The 26269-nt window shown below is 34.0% G+C and overlaps 2 protein-coding genes across 6 annotated transcripts in view; one reads left to right on the top strand and one right to left on the bottom strand.

Moving 5' to 3' along the window:
* The window catches only part of LOC117234670 (angiogenic factor with G patch and FHA domains 1), a 77612-nt gene extending 63992 nt beyond the window's left edge, over nt 1–13620 (bottom strand). For 2 of the 4 annotated variants that reach the window (XR_004493559.1, XM_033496106.1), the window contains exons 1-8: nt 13366–13432; nt 12687–12886; nt 12375–12611; nt 12142–12300; nt 11787–11943; nt 11382–11542; nt 10843–11285; nt 10523–10622 (exon numbers count right to left, since the gene is read on the bottom strand). Coding sequence is in view for 3 of the 4 variants with exons in the window: in XM_033496106.1 (XP_033351997.1) it covers nt 10523–10622; nt 10843–11285; nt 11382–11542; nt 11787–11943; nt 12142–12300; nt 12375–12611; nt 12687–12886; nt 13366–13369 (1461 nt within the window). In the remaining variant the exon portion in view is untranslated. Of the gene's footprint in view, nt 1–10522; nt 10623–10842; nt 11286–11381; nt 11543–11786; nt 11944–12141; nt 12301–12374; nt 12612–12686; nt 12887–12981; nt 13002–13365; nt 13433–13476 lie in introns of those variants that run through there. The other 2 variants (XM_033496107.1, XM_033496108.1) reach the window with 2 other exon arrangements.
* A 27-nt stretch (nt 13621–13647) lies between these two features.
* LOC117234669 (dnaJ homolog subfamily C member 13) lies at nt 13648–24378 on the top strand. Of its 2 annotated transcripts, none has more exons than XM_033496104.1 (18): nt 13648–14014; nt 14511–14778; nt 15827–16672; nt 17125–17493; nt 17587–17997; nt 18095–18660; nt 18784–19699; nt 19774–20130; nt 20212–20403; nt 20483–20995; nt 21086–21664; nt 21738–22167; nt 22238–22520; nt 22596–22809; nt 22878–23063; nt 23139–23279; nt 23354–23594; nt 23681–24378. In XM_033496104.1, the coding sequence occupies exons 1-18, from the start codon at nt 13947–13949 to the stop codon at nt 23794–23796; spliced, it is 6696 nt and encodes a 2231-aa protein (XP_033351995.1). In that variant the 5' UTR covers nt 13648–13946; the 3' UTR covers nt 23797–24378. The 2 variants fall into 2 exon arrangements, with proteins under 2 accessions (XP_033351995.1, XP_033351994.1); XM_033496103.1 differs by having other exon boundaries at nt 17050–17493.
* Nucleotides 24379–26269: the final 1891 nt, after the last annotated feature.

The raw sequence follows: 26269 nt of genomic DNA, 5'->3' as shown, positions 1-26269 counted from the left end.
GGCAATGGGGAAAAGAGATTCTGTCGAGTAAACAGGCAATCTGTGGCGCTATGGCAGCAACGTGCGGACACCGATGGCTGGCCAATCTGACGGTGCACCCGCATGCCAAGCGGTGCACCTATCTCCGCAACGGCGCGTTACGTGCAAGCGCGTTTACGCTCGGGAGCGTGTGTAACGACACCTGCACAATCTCTGATCCTGTCGTGCGTACGAGTCGTCTCTGCCTGCCTCTATCTACCCGGGTTTCTTATCTTTCTCACGCTTCTCTCTTCTCTTGCTATCGCTATTCTCCGTATGTACTTACGTTCTCTGGTCCGTTCATGCACCATCATCCGCAGAAAGTTTTTCTCTCTCATTTTCGCTCTTCCTTCATCGCCTACTGTCTCAGAGGTACACACACAGAGAAGTAAAAAGAGAAACAAAAGCCGAGAAAAAGAAAAGAAGAGCGGTGAAGGGGTAGAGAAGAGAGAAAAAACGACAGAGAGAGAGAGGGAGAGAGAGAGAAGGAAGGAGAAAGTAAGCGGCGCGATAATCTGGTACCCATGGTTAGTCAGCAGATCGCCGTCTAGACGGCAGCGGCGTTTGTGTTGGATTTATTTGTGACAGTGGGTTCCCACCTGTTGCCTCCCGCGCCCCTTACGAAACGCACCGCTACAACTTCTCTCTTTGCCCTTTTTCCTTTCTCCTCCCTTTTTATCTTCCTCCTTGTCGTCCTCGCCACCACCTCTTTCTCTTAGTCTCCCAGCATCTGTCTGTCTCTTTGCCCATTCGCTCTATCTCCCTCTTTCTTCCAGTTCCGTTCCGTTCTCCCAATCCGTTAGCGTACCATAAATCCTATGCGTTCTCCATTCACTCTATAGTCAGTCCTTCCTAACATTCCCTCTTCGCGTTACAAAACAACGCGCGCAAAGAAGGACAGACCCTCTCCCTTCCTCCATTCCTCCTCCTCACTCCTCCGCTGCCCTGCCGCCCACGTTGAACTGACACACGGTGAAACACGCATTCATGCTGTCCCCGGAGAATTAGCCCGTATTGCCAGAGAGAGAGAGAGAGAGGAATGGAGGGAGGGAGGTAGATCGTGCAACTGCCGAGGGGAAGACTCGCCCCAAGGAGATTAAAGAATGCTTCGTCAGTGACTTTGGAAATTTCGACGTCTGACTGACGCACGTCGGAAGCGGGATTTAATTTAGAGAGGAGGAACCGATCTGGCTCCTGCTGCTCTCCAATGGCTATACGATGGAGCCACGTGGACCGAACTATGACGGTCTCACGAGATCCTTCTTGCGAGGTAGGATGCAGAAATGCAGACGATGTTTTAACCTGGATAGGTTAGACAAATTTTTGTATGAAACCAGACTTGCCCTTATATTATATGTAGGAAGCAGTCGATATTCTACATGTTCAGATAAATAATTGATTTTCCGAATGTGTCAAGCTTGAACATCATTCTTCGGTACCAGAAATTAACAATGATTAATAAAGAAGTTCATAAAACAACCACGACTACAGAATCCACATCAAGCTTCCATGTCATGGCTATAATTATCATGAAACGCCTTACGTCTTTTCTATGTACGATGAAATATGAATCTATAACTTCGGTCTTGCTAGAGTGGTCATTCAATCAACACTAGCTTAGCGGAAGATTGATTTTGATGATGTCATACCTTGGTATATGCATAAATTAGTGCGCAATGAGTGTGCGGATAAAAAATCCTATCGGCTCACGCGTATTCAGGCGTATGCAAGTAGGCTCGCATGCCAAGGATACTTTATGTTTGAGAGAAGTGTTCAGGCACAGGTTAAATGTGTCTACCGTAATAAAATTTCATAAAACTAAATTCAATGCCATAGCTATTTGTCCTCTTTCATCCTCTCATTTCTCCTATTTACATATGAAATATATAGCGATGTGTAAAAACTGTTGGCTAAATAAATTTTTCATTTTGTATTTTAAAAGTGATATTTTAAAGAATTTTAACTCATATTTAATATAAATATAAGTACCGTTTTATAACGATCTTATATTCAATATACTAGCTAAAATTCTTTTAGATATCACTTTCGAAACATAAAGTGAAAAATTTATCTGGCCAGAGACTTTTGCATATCACTGTAGTTATAATCTGTCAGGACTCGAATAATCGATTCTTTCTTCACTGATAGAATTTTCAAGGTAATTGGCCAACATTCTATGTTTACCGATTTTATCTTCTTTGATATTAATTCAATTCGAAGTGTACATGATGTTTACTAGATGAGATCTTGCAATTAAAAGGAGTAGAAGTTTTTAAGTGTAAGCAGCTTGCACTTTAATATTTATCCGTTGCTGCTTTCAAACTGATATGCTAGATACATAGATAAGTCGATAATTAAGATATAAATTGTGTATGAATACTAATGAGGAACTAACAAATCGCGATAGTGTTTCTTTTTCTCGATTATTTATTTATATTTTCAGCGTTATGTTAGAGAAACCGTGGGAATATAATTTTGTAACTGTTTAGTTTTAGTATTCGTTTAGTATAATTGAAACAATAGAATACAGATTTTGCCACACTAATCGAAGAAATCAGAAATAAAATTCTATTAAACTAATACACGGTTGTATTTATATTTATTTACCGCAATTTTTATAGATTTGTCTTATATAAATAATAATATGTATGTAATAAACCGACATGAAAAAGTAAACACTGATATTTTAGCATTAAATTTAATTAAGACTTCTAAGAAACTCACGTTACCGAGAGGAATATTATGGAAACTTGTACGATAATGTTATTTAATTTACATGTTTCATTTACCGCGATCACGATAGACATCGGCAATTTTCTGCCTCAATGTAAATCAAATACCAATAAATTGTATAAAAATTCCTTTTAAAGTAGCTCTAAATGACCACTTATAAACAAATATCACGATAGTGTGTATATAACGATCGTAAAATGTTGCTTTTTGATTTAAATTTATAATCACGACAAATCTCGCATAAAGCCAGCGATAGCTAAATAATAGGCTCGGTTAATACTTAATGTTAACGATCCGAAATAAATAAAACCAGTTTATATAAAGAATGCAGTAGATATATGACGCGGTACACGCCCAGGAACAGCATATATAAAAGGGCGCAATTATGAACCCGTTAAAAGTGGTACCGAAGTAACTTTATAGGCACAAGTATATAGAATTAAAGTTAAGGAAGAGCGTTAAAAATTTTGTCCTGTAATTTTCATAATTTACAGAGTGGACACAGATCGACGAATAAATTTCACTAAGTGACTGGCATCGGGTCTTTCGTTCGTCCTTTCTCGTACACCTTCCCTCGAGATGCCTACATTTCGAGACAAGATTAATAAAAAATGTTCCCTTTTTTTCACCTTTTCACCTTTCGCTAATAATCATCGATTCAGTGTCTTTCTCGTGGGTCAAATTTCGAAGAAATTCTAGCAAGCAAAAATCGATTCCAAAGTTATGCCCTATTTTATGTATTTTTACATATTATGTGCATTTTGTAATTTTACCAATACGACTTTAATTTATTTCTACAATTTCAACTAAGATTTCAATTTATCTCATAGAACTATATGTATACGATATACTCGTTTCTCTGCAGTTATTCAACCCTCCGTTTCAATATATATTAACGTCCATTTAGCGTAACAAAACTCTTTCCAGTGCACATATTACTCCAGAGCAGGCGTCATAAAAAGAGAAAAATAACATGCTATCGTAAAGAGATTAGAAAAGCCGTCTGAAAAAGTGGCGAATGGAAAATTGCATTAGCGGAACACAATGAGAATTTATCACCGTTGATCTTTGCCATAACCGGTAATATAGCATAATGCCACGGCTGAACTCTTAATCTATGGTGGCTGATGTATTAATTGCTCACGATTGTGACTTATAATCGCGCGAAAGGCTCCATGGCCGCTTTATCCGGCACATCAGGCTATCACGCTCTGAGGGTTTATTAGCTGGTGTAATGAAAGTGTCCGAATGCATGAACGAAAATTTCCAGTGAGTGAACGAGCGTGAAGAGGGCGAGGGGATACCCTTTCCAAAGAAGTTGCGGGTAGAGAGCCCTTAAGGATCGTTCGAGCATGGAGATGCGAATCCACCGGTGCCGTGGATGTAAGCTGGTCGATCAGAACCGGCAAAAATCGGCATATCTGCATAAACCGGCATGGCAATGAACGAAGATCGTAGATAAAGATTGCACATTTTTTCGCATAACTTTGTATCGTTCAGCCGTGACCGACGAAGCTGTACCGACGACGACGTCACAAAAGAGAAGCCATTGTATTATATGGACATGGATACTCGGACACGTAGATATTTACTTGAATGGACATGGATCGATGAACGATACGATAAACGCGCAAAAACATGGAGCATAAAACGATTTGCAAATCGTTAAAAGGCACCTCGTGAGTAATTGATAAACAGATTGATTTATAGGTACCGGAATATAGATTGTACCGTAGAACGTAAATAGGCTAAAAATAACATTCGAAGATAGGATCAAAATCGCATTACCACCCTAAAACATAAAGATCGCACAACCCGATTTGAAAAAAAAATTAGTCAAAACATTGACTAAAAAAGTCCTTCTAAAATAACTACTGCCCCGAACGCCAGAATTCCTGTAACCTTCCCCGGTACGTCATGCAAGCATTAAAATCAAAGCCCTACGGATAAAGAAAGTTGCGGGTTGGAAGAGGCAAACGCTGGATGTAGCCGGGAGGAAGGGTTTTTTTCTCAGTTTTCGACGATGATCTCCCAACGTTGTCCCGAATTCCAAAGACAATGGGTTCCCTCCGGGGCAACCGAGGGAGGTCGAGAGCTGATCCTCTCCGTATCCTTGCACTCTCCTGCCTCTTTGCATTACATAATATCGAAACGACCTTGCGTTCCGTCGTACCACCTGCGGCAGGACTGCACACGTACACTTGGTGTACAACTTCCGCTCAGAACCCTCTCTCCCTCCTTTTCTCTTCTCTTCTCTTTCTCCCTCTATCTCGGCCTCTCTTCCTCCCTTTTACTCCTTTTTCCTGGCCCGACCTTTACGTCTTCGTTCAACGCACGAACTTCGTGCATTCTGCCCCGCGTGCCTTTTTCTTCTCTTACCACTATTTTTACTTTCGCCAGAAGAAAAAGGGACCGGTGGATGAATAGAAGGCGCGCACAAGGCAGCGAAACGAGCAGGAGGAGGACGCCAGCAACAGGTTTTGGCGGACAAACAGGAGACCGGGAGAGTCGCGAGTCAAGACCTACGATTCACTTTTATCCGGTTCTCCTTTTTTCTCCTCGCTGCTGGATCTGGCGCGAATCAAAACACTCTCGATTCGGACGCGCCGTCAATTATCCCGGGAAAAGACGAAAGTTGAAAGCGAATTGGAGAAATGTGAGATGAAGGGGATGGACGAGAAGATATTCGAGGCTCTCGAAAAAGTCAAATTTTCCTTTTGTAAATTTCTCAATTTCGTCGTCCAAATACACAATTAACGTTGAATTTCTAAAAATCAAACGACTTGCTCCCATGAATTTATCTATTGGAAATAACGTCAAAGTATCCATATTCGGAGTGGTATCGATCTCTAAGAAAGATACTTTGAATAAAATGCATGATTTTTCCAAACATCCTCAGAAATTGGAATTCGGAATTCCGTTGAAATTAATATATTGGCAACCTCGCTACTTGTCAGACAGGTTGTGTACATTTCCTTTGAATTATAAAAAGACAAAAATCTATGAATTTTCAGTCAGGAAACGTAATTAATCAATGACACGCATTATTGCACCATCGTCGTAAGATCTGAATCTTTGGATCACGTTTAGAAAGTTGCTTTGGACATGGCAGGCCAAAATCAGCTGCGACTAAGGGTGATTTTCGTACGAAACCCGCGAATATCACCAAATCAATTTATTTTATCGAGATTTGTACTGCAATTATTCATGTATGAAAGTACAAGATATAAGAAACACTGACACAGGAGAAATATCGATGGATATCAAACTATGTTGCTTTTTGCTAGTTAGGCGTATTTGAAAAATTAGGATGATAAATGATATAACTGAGAAAATAATAAAAACCAATTCCTTGATGCACAGTCTCGATACAAAACTTTTTAATTTCAAACGCGCGTGCAATATTATGCTTCTCAAAGAGAAATCGTAGAAAGCTCTTCCAATGAAAGATTTTATGGAAGCACCACGAGCCTCGTTCCTTTGCGAGACTACGTTGGATTATTTATTACGTCATTAATCAATCAGGTTTTTCCTCACTGGTACTGTAAAGGGCGAGGAAATGCAATATGGAAATGAATGTAAATCGTAAAAGGCACTACCGTGGATATTCACGCTGTAACCGTGAAATGGCTCGCAACAGCCGGTATACGCGAAAGTCCATAAAATGAAATTGTTGCAGTTTCCGGATGCACTTTAAGGCTGCCTCATATAGAAGCGAATTGTAACACGTTACATCTATTGCGTTTCAGTTGCAATTGTTTAACGATCGACGTTACAAGTCGGTTCAATTTTACAATACCAATACGTTGTATAATACAGTCCCAAAAAATTGGAAGCTTATGGTATTATTTATAAGCGAAACGGTATAATCCAAATGAAGAAAATTAAATGTTTGAAACAACAATCTAATAATATTTTAAATTTCGATTGTTAATATGATCTATTATAACAAAGTTCCATCTTTTTCATTATAATTATTTCATAAAAATATTAGCTTACATAGATATCTGCGGTTTAATCAAGGGATTGAACATACAAAATCTAGCTAGATAATACAACGAAAATGAACGTTAAATAGCCTTATATATTTTCATGAAAAATTTCCTTAATTTCAATAACCTGCAACGTATAAATTTCAAAGTTTCAAAACAACACTTCGCTTCATACAACTGAAGACATTTTTAAAGTATGCAGAATAAAAACCGAGTCCTTTATTCTAATTCTTAACTCCACGTTACCGAAGCAACAGCCTTCTACGTCAAAGCAGCACGCTAATAAAACTTGCATTGACCTGTTATCTCAAGTGTCTCTTGTTAGAGATCGACTCTTTTACGCGAGCCAATAATAAAAAGTAAGTACTCGCCTTACCTTGCGCGAGTGAAGGCACTCAAATAAACGAACCTACCGAGATTTCATTCGGTCAGATAGGACACGCATCCACCTACACCTGTTAAAAGCACTTTCATAGCACGGGACAATTTTATACTTTATCGCATGCTCGTGGTTTACTGTCAATCGCCATTCGAGAACTTTACAATGTCTGGTTTACGAACTCTCGGAGCGAACACGCGGATTCACCCTCCAAGAGCTAACCGTCTCTCTCTTCCTTCTCCTACCTTTTCACCCCTTTCTACGACCGTGAACGTGTTTCCAGTTTACGATGTAGGTCATATAGGTTGGACAAAGAGAACCTGCAGAAATAGGTACGCAACGTAAAAACGGAGATAGTCGATATAAAATTGTAACAACTGGTTGCGATGTAAAGCGGCTAGACGAAGAGAACGAACGCGGTATTACGTAGTTGCGAATTTAATTTCAATTTTATTTAGAGTTTCATCTCATCGGTAAATAAGACGTATACTTGTCAATATAATTTGTGAGACATAATATTGATATTTTTTTATAGTGACACATAAATGCGTAATATAATATAATTTATGCAAATTTATATCTTTATGAGCGTAACTAAACAAGTGGAACCTGTGTTTATGAATAGTCAATGTACTGTATAGCAATTAACATAGTTTTATTAATAGATGCATAATTTTAAACGAAAAATGTTTAACAAGGAAACAACTTATTAAGTGCGTTTTTAAATGTGCAACGAAATACGTATGCGCAAATAAATCACGCGATCTCATGCCCAAGATAGATCGTAATAATCTTCGCGAAATTATAAAGCCATAAATCATATTTCTCCCTTAAAATCACGCGATCTTAACGTATCTTTAATTGCTTGAAAGCTAGTTATACGTATACGATTAAATCGCGTAATACATGTACGCTCGAAACTGTACCATTTCCCTTTGCAACAAAATTACAATAACTCGAAGAGAAGAAGAAATTTCCGCAGTATCTCGAGTCGACTTAGTTTTCTGTATCACAAATTTCCGTAAAATACATTTACCATCCGTAAAATTGCTTCCTACATTATACAAAGCGGTAAGGACAGAAACAGCTGGTGCATGAAAATATATTAATTACTTCACACTCGTTAAAGACTCGTAGAAAGAAGCACTGACTCATCTCTCGGTCTCTACGTAAGGTATGGTATGCATCGTGAATCGTGCAACAATAGCAAAAGTCAAACGGTGTTTTACGAGCAAAAAACACTGTAGAAGAGAAATCGTCGTCCACGGAGGAACGAGGATTACAACGAGAGGGAAGACCATCACACGGATAAATTTACTGGAGGTTGTCGGACATCAAGGAGGATAAAGGTGTACAAGCAAATTTAGCAGACACGCGTCAAGGTACACAGAGACGAGAGAAAACAACGGTCTCCATCTGCCTCAGTTTCCTTTCTCCCTTAATCCACCCCCGTGGAGGAACGCGCTATGTGCCTTTCCTCATCCCCTCTCCTTAAGCTCAGAGCGTGCAATAGAGCATACGATGCGTCTAGACAAAATAATGATTTGGATTTCAATACATTTGCATTCATTACCCGGGGACACCTCTTCTGTCGCTCCCTCTCGCTCTCTGCTGCTCCCGTTTTCGTCTCTGCCCCTCGCGACGATCCCCTCTACTATTCCGTTTCATGTCTCGCAGAGTTACGCTCGTTATCATATGAATGCTCTGCTCGTACCGTCGGCGCTCGTTTCGTCGCCGTCGAAACGCGATGCGGCCGGACGAGTAAGCAGCACCACCAGCAGCCAGAACCTGCTTGCTGTCTGGCTTTTGCACACGCTATCTTCCATGTCTGTATTACACGTATATACGATGCACGTGTATTGGTATCGTACGGTGTATCGGGCGGGTCAGTCAGGGGGTGGTGATGGTGATGGTGACGGCGGTGTGGAAGCAGTAGAGGAACAGAAAAGACTCGCAGGGGGTGAGCAACAGTAACGGCAGCCCACAGTTTTTAGCGTGTCACGTCGCGTCACTTCGCTTGAAAAAGGCGAACGAGGCCGGATTGCGAATTGCAGCGACACGACCCCGTTCAGCTAATGAGCGGCTAAGCGGCCGACGTTTCTATGCACCTTTTGCACTGGACACACGTGCTACACCACGTTTGGCATGATGCTACAGGCCGACAGAAAGGTGAAATAAGAAACGTATCGCAATTGCCGATTGACGTCATTGGCATCGCGGCGGCGCTAATACGCGCGCTGAGAACGACATTCTCTGTCGACGTTTACATACCGTTGGCATCTGGCGTCTGGAAAGCCGTTTCTGAGAGCTACGAAGACGAGACATTTGACGCGGACACTTTAGAACATACTGCGAGAGAGATGTCAGTCTTTGGATTGACGCCACTCTGTTTTTAAAGGAGAATTTTGGAGATTTTGAATTGTTTAAGTCGAGAAACAACTGTCATGTTGTATTAGAAATATGCTTGCAATCTATTTGATTTTGTATAATATGATTTAAATTTGTAGGGTGTACAAAGAGGGAAAAATCCAAGAAAATAGCGAAAATTGACGTACCCTATCTTATTTAGATGTTGCTATCTTGTCTAGATATTCCAACTTTGACTTATTGTTAGATATTGATCTTTAGAGAATGCGAAGAATATGTTATATAGTTTGCGATAGAAGGGTGAACTCAATTTACTTTGAAATTAATTGTTACGAAAAGTTTGTCGAGACTGAATTTTTCGATTGCAATTGTAAAATAGTAGTTCTAATTAACTAATCTATTATTTTCTCACATGTGAATAATTAAGTAGAATTGTACCGTAATAATTATACCTATAGTTGCGAAAAGAGATAACTATTTTATTGTAAAGTATACAATTATTTTCAATGCAATATTTAGGATATACTTAAAGAGAAATGGTTAAACTTATGAATGTTTTTTCTTTTCTTACTTCAAACGAATCAAATTCTGTTATATTTAAACGATTAAATATCTTAAAATTACGTATCCCATTACAAGAACCGTTGAAATGAACTGAATTTTTTTTACATTAGGACAAAATTCTTTTCGTTAATGTATAACACAATAAAGCGACGAAATATTTGAAACATTTAAAATAGTCATAAATTCTCATTTTATGAATTACATCAACGTTTTGGTACGGAACATAATTGTATTACTCATTTAACGTAAGTTAGATATATATTAATTCCAACAAAATTCAATATAAAATGATATAATAATACATAAGTATTATTAAAATCCCTATTACCTTTCATGGTGCTATAATTTATATGTTTATAAATGTAAGTATTATCATTTAAAATATTGGTACATTTATACTGTATAATATATCATAGTAAAAAAATCACATGTTAGAATAAATAAAAAATTTGTAAGGAAGAAGACTTACCGGTTCAGTTGGTCCACATCTTTCCTTTCCTAAGGATTGCCCCTCAGACCAGCCCATTTTTGATAGCAATTTAAATCCCCTGTTGTCTTTTGCTATAGATCTGTAAATAAAATACATAACAAATACATAATAAATGAAATGTATGTAAATGGAAACACTGCATGAGAAGACTCACAAAATAAACAAGAAATAATACAAATCTGGAATTACAAGGAAAGAAATGAAAAAATAAAATAAAACACTGATAACATGTTTTAAATATATCTTAATTACTTAACTGCAATTGTTTTAAAGCATAATATAACAAATAAATTACTCACGTATCCATTGAACTTTGTTGTGTTTTAGCATGATGATTCAAAGAACCAATGCACTGTCTTCGATTTTGCGCTCTGTCTTGGTACCCCAATGCTAATTGACTAGCACTTGCGACATTATCTTTTTCTATGCCAAACTTATGCTTCAGCCGTCTCAATTCTTGTTTGTGTTGGTCTTTTTTAGAAGCTTTGTTCTCTTCTGCGTTAATGCTTTGCTGAACAAGTCCTGGCTCACAGTGGCCACAAGTTTCATTTCCATTATGAATGTGACACAACAATTTCGTAGTACTAACTTGTATAATAGAACCATGTGAAACTTCATGAGGTTCAGATTCTTGCTTAGCCACAGATAATCTTTTACCATTCAAGAACGTGCCATTTCTTGATCCTAAATCAATGACTTCGTATATTTTTCTATCTTCATTATATAAAATGCGGGCATGATGCTGAAACATCGAAGTTTTTTACTTAATATCTTATACAAATAATATTGTATACGTAAAGAAACTTTTGCTGTTAACTTAAAAATCTCTTTAACTTACTTTACTTATATTTATATCTGGTATTACTACAGAATGATCACCTTCACGACCAATTGAACCACCAGTATATGCAACAAAAAATAGACTCCCAATTTTTAATTTTGATAGATTGGTTTCCTTAACTATGATTCTCATGCATGGGGGATAGGTTTTCGCTAAATCTGAAATAAAAAATCAAATCGTTACAACAAAAAGTTAATGAATGTACTTCCATTCATAAAATATTCCAAGTATTATTTGCAAACGTATATCTATTCTATTAATTATATTGTAATTGAAATTAATTATATAACTGAAATGTAACTAATAGCAATTATATGTGTAATCAAAACAAGAAAATTAAAATCCATGAATCATTAGTTAATAACATTTTTTTATTTTTGTGCAAAATAATTAAAAATAAACCTTGATCTTCCTCATGGTCACTGTCACTACTAGTACATAATTCTGGAGTAATGTCATTAGAATTGCTGTCACTATCATTGCTTGAACATTCACCGTCCTCAAGTTCATCTTCCGACTGTTCTTCTCTTTCCGCAAGTTTGCGTTTTTTCCTCTCATCCTACAAGAGAGACATGTGTGCATATTAAGAGCATAGGACAATTACCTAGTGCTTGACGCCTGTATTTTTCAATTGATATGTTTGAAAGGCCATTTATTAATTCATGTATGTCATCTGAAACCTGGAATAAAAAATGCTTGTATGTGATAGATTTTCTTTAGAAATGTGGTATGTAACAATAATAATTTAAACCCCAACCTTGGTTGTCTTTCTAGTTTTCTGCTCCTTCTTGCTTTTCACATGTGCAGCTGCTTCATTCACAGTTACTTGTGCTTGACTATGGAATTGATATGTTCCACTAGTTTCATCATAATAGTAATATGTACCTGTATTACCATCATAATATAAACCTTGTTTCTAAAACAGTTTTTTTTTATAATATGTAAGGATTATCAATGAAAATTTAATACTGTTATTGCATACATACTTACCGCATCATAATAATATCCACTGTTGTAATCATAATATAAACCAGAAGTTTCTTCATAGACAAAACCAGTTTGCAACAAAGCAGACTCAGCTACTTCTTTAACTTGTTGTATAATACTAGTTGATGTTTTATCATTATTAACATTCCAATCCTGACATGATTCTTTTTCATATTCCAATGGATTCGTTTGAGTTCCATAGTCAATCAAGGTTTTCTTCTCCATTAATTTTTTACTTTTCTGTGAGCAGATAAAAGTATAAAATAAGATATAAGAAATAACAGAAAAACTATATTTAAGAGATGTAGTTCTTACATGTTCACTGAGTTTATTTTGTAATTTGGCAATCTTTTTGTTTTGTTTTTTAATGTGATCACGCATTCTTTGAATAAATCTTAAAATATGGGGAAAATTATGTAGTTCTTTTTGGAAATCCGCATCAAAATCTGATTTTATTTCTCCTTCATCACTTTCACTAGATATGTTATTTTCTATCATTCTGTTTGCTTTATATGCTGAAACCAATAAAATAAAATTTATTATTTGAATTTTTAATTTCCATTAAATTAAAGAAATGTTTAATAGTAGTTTATTAAACAATTTTATTTACAATTTTTGATAAAACATATAAATAATAAACTCTACAAAAAATTTGAGCTTTAATGTTCTTCAACAACTTATAAACAAAAACGCTAGACTTGAAATATAACCTCTAATCCAGATAACATCAAGAATCAAACTCACTTATACAAATGAAACAGAATAAAAATAAGAATAGTACATATAAGATCATAACAATATAAATAAAATTTATATAATATTATTTATAACTTATAACTTATAAATTATAAATTATAAATTCATACAATAAATTTATACAACATGTATATACAATATTGTAATACAATATTCCTATTTCACATTTTCGTTTTACATTTACGCACAAATTACAATATATCTTGTTCTTTAATTTCAATTAAAGCATGATACCTACACATTCGATGTATCTATAAACAAACTTATAATTCGTAGTGCTAATTTAGTTATGTCAACAGAGATCAATTCATAGTTTTACTTGTACATTTAAAATACTGTAATTCTTTACCTTTCGCCCCTTTTTAAAATATGTATCCCTTTTCTTGTGAAGACAAACGTAAGAAACTTTTCCAGAGAAAGTATATTAACTTTAGATTATATATCTAACATAAATAAATGAATAAGTTCCTAGTGTGATCATTCTGCCATCTGGAAACAGCTGTTTGTTAACACCCCCGAGCATCATGGCCGCTCCCAGTCCAATGGAGCCGTCGAAAATGTCATTAGTCGGCTAAAATGCGATTAAATAGTGCCTAAATATCATTCGCTAATACGCCAAACATAAACATTGCGTACGTGATTCAGATTTACTTTGTGTTTCTCGTATCTGTCATTTTGAAAATGACTCTGCTGTGATTCATTTTCAATTCGTATGCGAATGTCCCTCCTACGCTACGCATCTTTCACAAACAGTAACCAGTGTTTTGTTAAAGCATTATTTATAATAATAAACACGCTGCATTGTCAGGACATGTTACAATGATGCCGATAAAGGATAACCAGGATGTGGCATGTTTTCTGGTCACAAAACATTCATGGAAAGGAAAGTAAGTTCGCGTTTTTTAGTTCTTACTACTTGTCAAAAACTATCCGTTTTATGGATAATAATATACGTACAATGGGCAATAAAATAGATACACACGATTTAAAGCATCGTAAATTAGTTTTGAAAAGTGGAATTGCTATTATATGGTGTACATGTGTTTTTGCTGTGTATATTTTAAATAAAACAAGAACCTAACGCTGGATTGTCTGGGATACAAGGAAAAATAGTTAAATAAGAATCACATGTTATATATTTGTATCTTCCAATGAAAAGATTGTAATACTATCATATTATAAACACATATTAATATTATATTTCTAACATATTTTGACATTCAATATCATAACAGAATATAATTAAACATATTGAAATTAAGTAATTTCTATGCTTACTTATTTTTAACATACATATCACCTTATTATATGGAACCTAATATAAATTAATATATTTTTATCTCAAATAAATATTAAAAATCTTATTTAATGCTTATACAACAGGTACAAACGTATCTTTTCTATTGGATCCATGGGTATAACAACATATAATCCTACTACATTAGAAGTTACAAATAAATGGGAATACTTAGATTTTATAAGTGTGCAACCAACAAACAGAAATCAATTAGGTCTGCATGAATTTAGTATAACAATGCGCAAAGAACGAAAAATTGACAATATGAAATTTAGTTCAGAATACAGAGCTCATTTATTAACTGAAGCTCTGAAATATAGAAACCAATTTGCTGAGAAACCTAAAGAAATTTTGGTGAGTTATATATTCTTTATATAACACTTCTTGGAAAAGATGCTATTAAAATTTAATCAAACCTGTTATCAACCTAGCCATATGGTTAATATATATGTGATAGTCTGTAGTATATTTGTTTACAGTTATCTGTACAATTAATACATGCAATACCATTTATATCAATCTATATAATATCTACTAATTGTAATTCAATATTTTTATCAAATCATCCTATTGAATTTTGTAATTATATAAAATATTCAAAATAAAACAATAAATGGTAATTATATAAAAGAGGGTACATTAAAAAAAGTTACATTAGTATTAAAATTTTTGTAAATAAAAATGCAAAAAGTAATCAAAATATCTTATTAAGTTTCTCTCATGAAGTCAAGCAACTTTCATCTAAAACACTGTTTTATATTTCTCATACTTGCATAAATAATCACATGTATATATTTAAAATGGACATACTGTATAATTATGAAAGCTTATGAATAAAAATATTAAGGTTTCTACATAAAAAAAAGAATTTTAGAAAAATTATTAATATTTCTTTGTAACTTTTTCTAATTGAACAATTGATAAATCTTTTGCCAGTTGACTGCCCTAATTAAAAGCAGTAACTTTTATCCTAAAATTTTTTCTTCTTCTTACTTGCAGTTTGCGAGTTACAATATAAAATCGAAAAATAGCCAAATTTTCAGGGGTCAATATCACTTTTGCAATGAGTTTGGGTAGCAAAAAAATTGCGTTATATATAACTATATATACGAACACACATGTAATATCATCATATCCATAGATAAAGCTAATCCAAACCTAACTCACATTAAGATAAAAAATAACAAAAGTATTTTTATCAATATCTCGGAAATTAAAGCACTGCGATGGTTATATCTATAGGAAAATCTTGTTCAGAATCATGGTCATAACATATATTTGAAAATCATTGAAATTGGTGAGATGTACCCTTTTCTATATAACTGCTCAATAAATAAACTATTATGTTCGCCATTTTCAATGTGTACTGTATTTATTAAATTAATATTTTCATTTTCTCTAGAGGTATCAAGCTTATAAACATCATTGGTCTGATACAAGATTACCTGTTGTGTTAGAAGTGACACCATATAGTCTTGACCAATTAGATCCAGCAACCAATATGGTATTAGCCAGTTATTGTTATAAAGATTTTGAAGGAATTCTTACAATGAAAGATTATTCTAATGGATTTGTAATTGTATGTGGTGGATTTGGACGCTTACATCTTTTTGCTTCTCAACACATGGAAGAAATTAAAAAAAAGCTGCTGGAATCAGCTATGAACAATTTAGGTATCAGCATAAAAGTTTTGAAAGAACCAATCAAATTAGATGATTTTGTTGCTCAGAGGTTGGGTAAATTTAGTGCTGATGAACATATAACAAGTGTATCAGAATTTACTGTTCATAAGTATTCATCTAGACATATAGATCCTCAGAGAAGAACTCTTTGTCTTTCTGATACTTGTTTATTGGAAAGAGATCCTCAGACGTATAATATTTGTACTCTTAGACCTCTGTCAGATATTTTTGCGTTGATTCGTGACAATGAAAATCCACAATTATTTACTATACAGTATCTCAATGGTCAAACACGTAGTTATACTGCAACGGATAGAGATTCTTTGTTAGCTTCCTTATTGGATGGAGTTAGAGCATCTGGTAATAGAGATGTTCATGTCAGAATGTATCCAGTACCTAGGGGCAAAAGACTTGGACCTCTTAATTTACCTGTTGATGAAGAAGTTGAAACATCTCATGTTAAGTTTCTTCAACAACCACCAAGTGGACGTAGTTTTGCTGAAATTTTGGAAAGATTTAATGCAAATATTCCCTACAGTGGTCTTAATTACTCTGTTACACAAGATGTAAGACATATTCCCTATATTTAATATTGTATATATATATATATATATATATACATATATATAATATTAAATTTCTATATGATTATCAAATATAAAAATGAATATTGTGCAGTGCATTAAAGCGGTGATAGTTTATTAAATTTGAATTAAATAGTATTAAATTTTATTAAAATGTATGTGTGATACAAAATAATACATTATACTTATCTTTGCAGATTGGAATAAATTGAATAAATATTTATGTAAAAACTTGTTTCTAATATTTTGTATTTTCTATTTCTTTTTTGTTTACAATAATAAATAGATCATATTGATCATATTGTATAGATGAATAGATTATATAGTAATCTGAATAGATATTTTCTTTTTTTGTCTAGGATGTTGTACCGCTTGAATGGACTGCAACAACATTACAACTTCACATATACCATTTGATGAATAACTACTTACAGGGTCTTTTTACTGAAAATAAAGATAAAATTATTCTTGGTGCTTTAAATGCATTGGTCAATAAGGAATTAGAAACAAACAGTGAAATAGAAGCACAATTCCATGCTATAAGGAGATTGGTTGCTAGCAAAATTGGTTTTACTGCATTTACAACTCTTCTTGGATTTAGAGAAGCTATTGGACATAAAGTTGTGAAAGCTTTGAAAAGACAAGATTATGGTGTAACACAAGCTGCTATAGATTGTATTTGTGCTCTCATGCAACCAATGCATGATGATTGTGATTTAAGACAAGAACAGTTAAATAAAAGTAGCCTTCTCAGTAGTAATAAATTTTTGGAAAATTTACTTGATATGTGGATTAACCATATAGTAAGTGTGAAAATATTAATCTTATCTTCATTTTCTTAACAATAGTAGTTACTGTCCTGTAGTATGCTAACATTGTTCCTATGAATATTTCAGAATCATGGTACAGGTGCTCTGGTAGTCTCTGCCATGCTTGACCTCTTAACTTTTGCTCTGTGTGTACCATATAGTGAAACGACCGATGGTAAACACTTCGATAATCTTCTAGAAATGGTCGCTGCAAGAGGAAGATCGCTTTTTAAACTGTTCCAACATCCGTCGCTAGCTATTGTTAAAGGTGCTGGGTTAATAATGAGAGCGATTATCGAAGAAGGTGCACCAGAAGTGGCTGCAAAAATGCAAGAACTTGCTCTTGCGGAAGGAGCTTTACCGAGACATCTATTAAATAGTCTTTTTACTGTTGGTACTGATGGTAGACTGTTGACACATAGACAATTGTGTAGACATCTTGTAGGACTTTGGGTTACAGGACATCCTACAGCTATGGGACTGTTGAAAAGGATTATGGTAAATTAGCATTATTGACTGAACTTATATAATATCATTTTCATTTAATTACAAAAATGGAAGTATCTAAGTTTGTATTCATTATGCATTTATACAGCCTGTTGGTTTATTAAATTACTTAGACTCCGATGAAAAAGTACCCGATTCGTTTCTTGAGAAAGAACGATTGAACAATCGTGATAATTTAAAGATAGCTATAGATCACGCATCAAAAAATAAGAAAAGCCCACAGTGGATTGCGATCGAACGTCAAATGCGTGTAGTTGAAAAACATGTAGAACATGCTCTTCAACACTGGGGAGCTAGGATTGGGATCGAACGTAAAGAGAAAATCAAAGAACGTCCGATAGTATTAAGAAAACGCAGAGAAAGAATTAAATCAGAAGCAAATTGGAATTTGTTTTATTATAAGTTCAATCAGGATCATTCACTGCCGAATTTAATTTGGAATCATAAAACACGTGAAGAATTAAGAACCGCGCTTGAGAATGAAATTCGCGCGTTCAGTTCTGACAAAGATTTAGCAGGAGGAACCCTAATTGCTTGGAATCATAGAGAATTTGAAGTACAGTATCAGTGCCTGTCAGATGAAGTGAAAATCGGTGATTATTATTTAAGGCTTTTGTTGGAAAAAGATAGTCCAGACAGTCCAATAAGAAAATCGTATGTATGACAGAATTTTAATTGTTGTGATTACAATTCAGATTATATTAAATTTATTTCTTAAATTTTCTCACATGTATCATGTTGTGCAGATGAAGTAATAAATTGTTATTTTCATCACAGATATGAATTTTTTAACGACTTGTACCATAGATTCATATTAACAACAAAAGTCGAAATGAAGTGCCTTTGCTTGCAAGCAATGACTATAGTATATGAACGATACTATGAAGATATTGGTCCATTTTCGGATACAAAATATATTGTAGGAATGCTGGAACGTTGTACAGATAGAATGGAACGTGATAGATTAGTCATGTTCATAAATAAACTTATATTACATAGAAGAAATGTAAAAGATATAATGGATCAAAACGGAGTACGCACATTAGTCGATCTCTTAACTTTGGCTCATTTACACACATCTAGAGCAGTTGTACCTACACAAACTAATGTAATAGAAGCAGGACCACAGCAACAACAGGTTATGGAAAAAGAATGGTATTACAATGACGGAGATCAGCGGAAAGGTCCTATAAGTTTGAAAGATTTAAAGGAATTGTATCATACAAATCAGATTACATACAAAACGAAAGTTTGGGCACAAGGATTAGACGGATGGCGAATGATTTCGCAAGTTCCGCAATTAAAATGGACATTAGTCGCGAAAGGGACACCAGTAATAAATGAAAGTGAATTAGCAACATTGATTCTAAATATTTTAATCAAAATGTGCGAGTATTTTCCAAGTAGAGACGTTGATGACGCGGTAATTAGACCTCTGCCGCGCATGAAGCGGTTATTATCGGATCTTCAGTGCCTACCTCATATTGTTCAACTTTTATTAACGTTTGACCCGGTTTTAGTTGAAAAAGTAGCTACTTTATTATGTGAAATAATGCGAGATAACGCAGATGTTTCGAAAATTTATCTTACTGGTGTCTTCTATTTCATATTAATGTACACTGGTTCAAACGTTTTACCGATAGCGAGATTTTTACAGTTAACTCATACGAAACAGGCATTTAGGAGTGATGATGTAAGTATGAAATTTATATTTTTGCTAACTGACAAAACAGATCAGTTGTCTCACATAATATTTTAATATCATAGAATGTATCATCAGACATCATGCAACGGAGTATTCTTGGACAACTTTTACCTGATGCAATGGTTAGCTATTTAGAAAATCATGGCGCGGAAAAATTTGCGCAAATATTTCTTGGTGATTACGATACACCAGAAGCAATATGGAATGCTGAAATGAGAAGAATGCTTATTGAAAAAATAGCAACGCATATAGCAGATTTCTCACCAAAATTAAGAAGCCATACTATGGCTAGATATCAATACATTGCTATACCTGCGATAAGGTATCCACAATTAGAGAAGGAATTATTCTGTCAAATATTTTATCTAAGACATCTTTGTGATACTGTAAAATTCCCACAGTGGCCTATTCCTGAACCGGTAAGTCAATAGTAAATGATTTAAAAATATCTACTTATTAATTCTTAAAATATATTTAAAATAATAATACATAATTTTTAGGTACATTTATTGAAAGATGTGTTAGATGCATGGAAGAAAGAAGTAGAAAAGAAACCACCACTGATGACAATGGATGAAGCTTATAAAGCCCTTCAATTGTCCAGTGGAAAACAACATAATGAGGCTGAAGTTAGAAAATCATATTATAAACTTGCGCAAATGTATCATCCTGATAAAAATCCACAAGGCAGAGTAAGTTGTATCAAATTCTATGTACATTAGCAACATATAAACGTATTAAATTCTTCATAGAAGTGTTTTCTGTTCATAGGATAAATTCGAAGCTGTTAATCAGGCATACGAATTTTTATGTAGCCGAAGTTGTTGGTCGACTGACGGTCCAAATCCTGATAACATAGTGCTTATTTTAAGAACACAGAGCATTCTCTTCCATAGATATTCCGACGAACTTAGACCTTACAAATACGCAGGTTACCCGCAGTTAATTAAAACAATCAAACTAGAAACAGACGATGAGCAATTATTCTCAAAATCCGCGCCATTATTGGCAGCCGCTAGCGAACTTGCATATCACACAGTACACTGTTCTGCATTAAACGCGGAAGAACTTCGCAGAGAAGGAGGATTAGATGTTTTATTAGAAGCTTATACACGATGTGTTTCTGTCCTAAATAAATCGAGTAAACTTAATGATATAGCAGTGCAGGTATGCATGCATATCACTAGATGCTTCTCGGTTGCTGGGTCCTTTAGGGGCTGCAAAGATAGGATTATTGAACTACCACAATTAGTTAAAGACCTCTGTAGAATATTACACTTCAAGGTTAGTACTAGCAATTTTGAAAACATTGTTAAAAAATCACTATTAATATTATATATATTTTTTAATTATTATAATGATATATATTTACAGCATTTAACAAAATTATGTTCGGTGGCAACAGAATGTGTTTCTTCCCTTGCCACGGATAGTGCATTACAAATGCAACTTTTACAGTCTGGTGCTTTATGGCATTTATTATTATTTATGTTTAATTACGATTACACGTTGGAAGAAGGTGGCGTTGAAAGAAATCAAGACGAAAATCGTCAGGAAGTGGCAAATAATTTAGCGAAATTAGCAGTTCGAGCATGTGCAAGATTAGGTGGTTACATGACAGGAGAGAATGAAACACCTGTTAATCCTGTTACTGTTGCCGCGTTAGAAAGTTTATTAACGCCTTATCTAGCTCGTCAACTCTCAAAGGATAAACCGGAAGAAATATTAAAAATCCTAAACTCGAATTGCTCCAATCCATATTTGATTTGGGATAACGGAACAAGAGCAGAATTGAACGAATACTTGGAAGCTAAACGACAAGAAAGATTAAATGGCAATGATAGTTTTGAACATGATTTTAGTGACTTTAAATATAGCGTCCATGCCGATGAACTTATTATTGGAGAAATATTTGTAAAAGTATACAATGAACAACCCAATTTCCCTATAGAGGTAATTTAACATTATGTAATATTTTTCCGATGAAAAAATTATTTTTACTTAAAACAAACAAATATTTTTTCAGAACCCCAAAAGTTTTACAATTAATGTACTTGACTTTTTGTCTGAATCGTCAAAATATTTGACATCAATGGGCAATATGGCATTAGCTAAGAAGGATCAAGAGAAATTGGAACATATTGTTATGTCTTTAGAAGCATTAAAAAATGTTATAAAAAATAATCCAGGAATTGAATTACAATGTATAGGGCACTTCAGATTATTATTTGGACTTCTGAGTTGTAATAACTTTAAGTTGATACAGAAAAACGCACTTGAAGTTATTAGTAATGTTACAAAGAACCAAGAATGTGTAGATGATATCGCAGCAAACGAGGTTATAGTACATTTATTATTAGCTTTAAATTCTCTGCAGGAGTGTCAGTTGCTAATATTGGAAACTTTGTATGCTCTGATGAGCTCCACGAAGATCGTAAAAGATGCACTGTCTAAAGGTAAAATTAAACATGAGCCATATCTAAAATTATACCTTTCTTTTCAAAACGAAATTTATGAAAATTTTAGGGGCTGTTGTATACGTTCTTGATCTGTTCTGTAATTCAAGTAACACTCAGATACGCGAAACAGCCGCAGAACTGCTTGGCAAAATGTCATCTGATAAGTTGGCTGGACCAAAAGTAAAACTAGATTTGTCTAGATTTTTACCCAGATTATTTAGTGAAGCTATTAGGGATGCTCCAAAACAATGTGTGCATATGTTTGAAACAAAACACGAGAATCCTGAATTAATATGGGATGATAATGCCAAAGCTAGAGTGTCGAGGATCGTTGGGGAATTAAAAGACGAGTACATAAACATTTTTTAAAAATATTTATTTTCTTGTTTAATTACATTCTTCTAAAGCAAAATAAATTTTTTCAGATATTACATGTTACAAAGACGAAATTCCAATGCAATATTAAAGTTACCTGATACTCAAAGTAATATTGATATCGCAACAAATGAACCCGCAGTCGGAGGTGTATATCTTAGATTATTTATAGCCAGTCCCGCATGGGCTCTTAGGAAACCTAAGGAATTTTTAAGCGAACTTATGGATACGACGTTAGCCCTTATGTCCAAGGAGAAAACTGATGTAAGTGTACACTTTGGTGTGTTGTAGTATATGTGTATATTGATTAATTTAATAATATCCTTAAATAGTCGGATATGTTGGAATTAACAACACAAGCGCTAGTAAATTTACTTCAAGCACAACCAAGTTTAGCAGATCAAGTTCCATCATTAGGACACATACCTAGACTATGCCGACAAATGTCAATGCAAAACAATCAACCATCTGTATATAAAACTGCGATATTAATACTTCATCAATTAGCAGCAAGCGAGGTGAGTTCGTTGACTTTTCTTTATGAAATATTAAATAGTATTTAATATCAACAACACTAATTAATAATCTTACAGATTTGTATATCATCTATTTGTCAAACAGAATGCATAAGTCCACTGAAACATGCTATGCAATCTAGACGAGATATGATAGCAATAGCGTGCGAAACGCTGAATAGATTATTTTCGACTAACGAGGATAGACTTATAAAACAGGTAAATACAAGACATCAAATATTATTTCTATCAGTATTATAAATTCAAGATTTGTTGTTAACTGTTCCTTATAGGCACTGGACGCCGAAATGGTACCTTATTTGTTAAATATACTAGAAGGACGGTTAGATGTAATTGAAAACCCTGCAACTGCTAAAGCTCAAATAGTCAAAGCTTTAAAAGCAATGACTAGAAGCTTGTTGCTGGGTGAGAAAGTAAATGCGATACTAGAGAAGTCAAGTGTCTGGGCGGAATACAAAGATCAGCGACATGATCTGTTTATTTCTAATACAACTAATTCTGGTTACCTTACTGGTACGATATACATATCAATTATTTTCATTTCTATATTAGATATAATATATTTACACATACGAATGTAATAATAATATAATATATAGCTGGAACGCCGGTGTCTGCTGGTTATTTAACGGCTGGACCCAGTACCACATTAACCACCGGCCCACCCCCAGTCGACAAAGAAGATAGTTTAATTAATAGAAATGATAGTATCTGATATAGGTAGCATCGTAATTAAAAAAAAAAAGGAAGGAAATAGGCAGTAAGAATGCCACTTCTGGAAATTCCTATCGGTAAATCGGTAAATCGGTACCGATGTAAAGACTACATTGCCTGTGATTTTTGGCTCCTTAAGATAAGGAATTTATCAAACGAATAATGTTTTTGTTGAATTTACATTTATATTAAGATTATCACAATACAATGATACTTTTTATTATGCTATATAGGCAAATTATATAATTATGTCAGATATGTCATTCTTTACAGAGACATCATCGTGTGGCAAAAGATAGTATTCAATGAAAGTCTATTACTAAACAAATTTTTCTAGAAAATATCCCTCGAATAAAAAATCTCCCTCGTCGATTGTAAAAATTTTCTAGACAGCGTTTCATTTTGTACTTAGCAAATCTTCTGACACGATTTTTCATCTTATTGTGACAAACGAACTTACATTCCTGGCGAATGAAGGAATAATACGTTCGATGTTTAGCGTTGTTGCTGTATCTGAATGTGATTAATATTACTTGGAGAGATTTTTAAATACTTACTAATAAATACAATATATACATATGAACTTGGTCCAACTTCAACTGCTCGGTGTCCCATGTATCAACGAAAATTTTATTGTTTAAATTACCATCAACATTATATAAAAACATTAAATTTATATTTGTTGAATGTATCTTCACGATCTAATCGCATTTTTTGATATGGCAAAATGCTTTCATTTTTTATATACATTAAAAAATTCAAGAGCGTTTAAGTATGTAATACACATAAAAGCACAAATGCGTTATTTTCATTCATTTTAAAAAGTAACAAAAATGTAACTGTATGAAAATGATTTATCATTATTTCTTCACGGTAATTTCATGTTACATTGTTTTCTTCAGAAATCTTATAAGAAAACACGACAATTACGAGCGTATATCGAACGTCTACAACAAATCAAACAATTATAAGAAATTTTAAACATACATAATCTTAAAACAAAATCGGTTATATATTTTAAAGCGATATTCATTCATTATTTCAATATACAATATATGAATGTATATCCTTTACTTTTGAAATGTTACACATATATGTATATATACACACACACGTATATTGTACTTTGTTATACATATAGCTTGTTTTATGTAAGCTTAAGGCCGAAAAAAAGCGCTAAAACTTCTCGGTGATACTAAACGAGGATCTATCGAATGGATTAGATTCCATGAGTAGGAAGTTCCTCTTTTTCATATCAATTTCTAGTATTCTAACAAAGCGATCATTCAGCAAATACGGGCGGACATCCGTAGAACTTAGGAATATAAAACAAAAGTAAAAGAAAAAGAAACACGCTACGCGTTGTATTTTACTTGCCATCCACCAGTATTGTAATATACTTTTGCTACTTTGAATCGATAAGTTGAGTGTTCACGGCGTTAATCAAGCAACAAAACTACGTAACGAAGACACAAAAATGCTAAAAGTAATAGTTCCTCTGATAGCAAGAATGTAATATGTAATGAATGTAGGAATGTTCACGTGTCTGATGGACGGGACATAAAACAGTATTTCTATACCTGCACTTCTATAACAAAGGCGAACAACTAAGTTCCTTTTAGACTTCAAACCTTCGTTTCCGGCAAACTGTAAATTTATGAAATATTTACAATTCTTTCGTCACCGTGTACTTGACTTATCGATCGAATCTTCTTTTAGACAAATGGGAAAAGAAACAAAGTTATTAGTGATATAAAAAATAAAGAGATCGAAACGTTAATCATAACGAAATACAAAAAGAGTATAAAAACTGATTGCCATGTTCTTGCTGTACTTTGTGTAATATTGTTATTGACAGTCGAGCAACGGTGTGAACAAATATGGAAGAGCCTTAGTCATTTTTATGTATTTGCACCTGAGTTCTTAAGATTGAGAATAAGATATTGTATATAAACAGACAGACACACATACATACATATATACATATATATATATATACATATATATATATGAAAGAAGTTATACCACAAATTATTGTACGTATAATTAGAAAATAAATGATTTTGCACATGGTACTGTAAAACGACGTGATTTTTCTAATTTCATTGTCGTGTTTGTAAACACTATTTTAACGAATTGTGGAAAATTTGCCATTTTTTAGATATACATATGTTATTATTGTTAATGCATACGTCCATATTTAAGCATTTGTTGTCGGACTGATAGGAAATTAATTTGTCTAGACTGTTTTTGAATTGAGTAAACATAGGTCTACTGTGAAGCCGTGCATTCCAGCAAGAGAGTGAAACTCGCTTTTTACAATTTTTTTAACTGAGCCTAGGGTGAAAATGTAAACCACACATTTTAAAGATTTATACAGGTATGTATATGTCGAAAATTTCATCAAAATGGACTAACATTACTATGAGCTACGAACGGTTAAAAATGGTTGAAATCGCAGTTTTTCACGACTT

Source organism: Bombus vosnesenskii, unplaced genomic scaffold (assembly GCF_011952255.1).
Source record: "Bombus vosnesenskii isolate JDL3184/JDL3185 unplaced genomic scaffold, Bvos_JDL3184-5_v1.1 scf7180000013306, whole genome shotgun sequence".
In the NCBI taxonomy this organism is placed as follows: domain Eukaryota; kingdom Metazoa; phylum Arthropoda; class Insecta; order Hymenoptera; family Apidae; genus Bombus; species Bombus vosnesenskii.
Note: the sequence above shows the minus strand (reverse complement) of the source record. Positions and strands in the feature narration are given on the sequence as shown.

Excerpts from the sequence above, each read along its gene's own strand:
- LOC117234669 (XM_033496103.1), top strand. The coding sequence starts at position 13,947 with ATGATGCCGATAAAGGATAACCAGGATGTGGCATGTTTTCTGGTCACA. Across the intron at positions 20,131-20,211 it reads AGTGGCCTATTCCTGAACCG|GTACATTTATTGAAAGATGT; the intron begins GTAAGTCAATAG and ends CATAATTTTTAG. Across the intron at positions 21,665-21,737 it reads AACCCAATTTCCCTATAGAG|AACCCCAAAAGTTTTACAAT; the intron begins GTAATTTAACAT and ends ATATTTTTTCAG.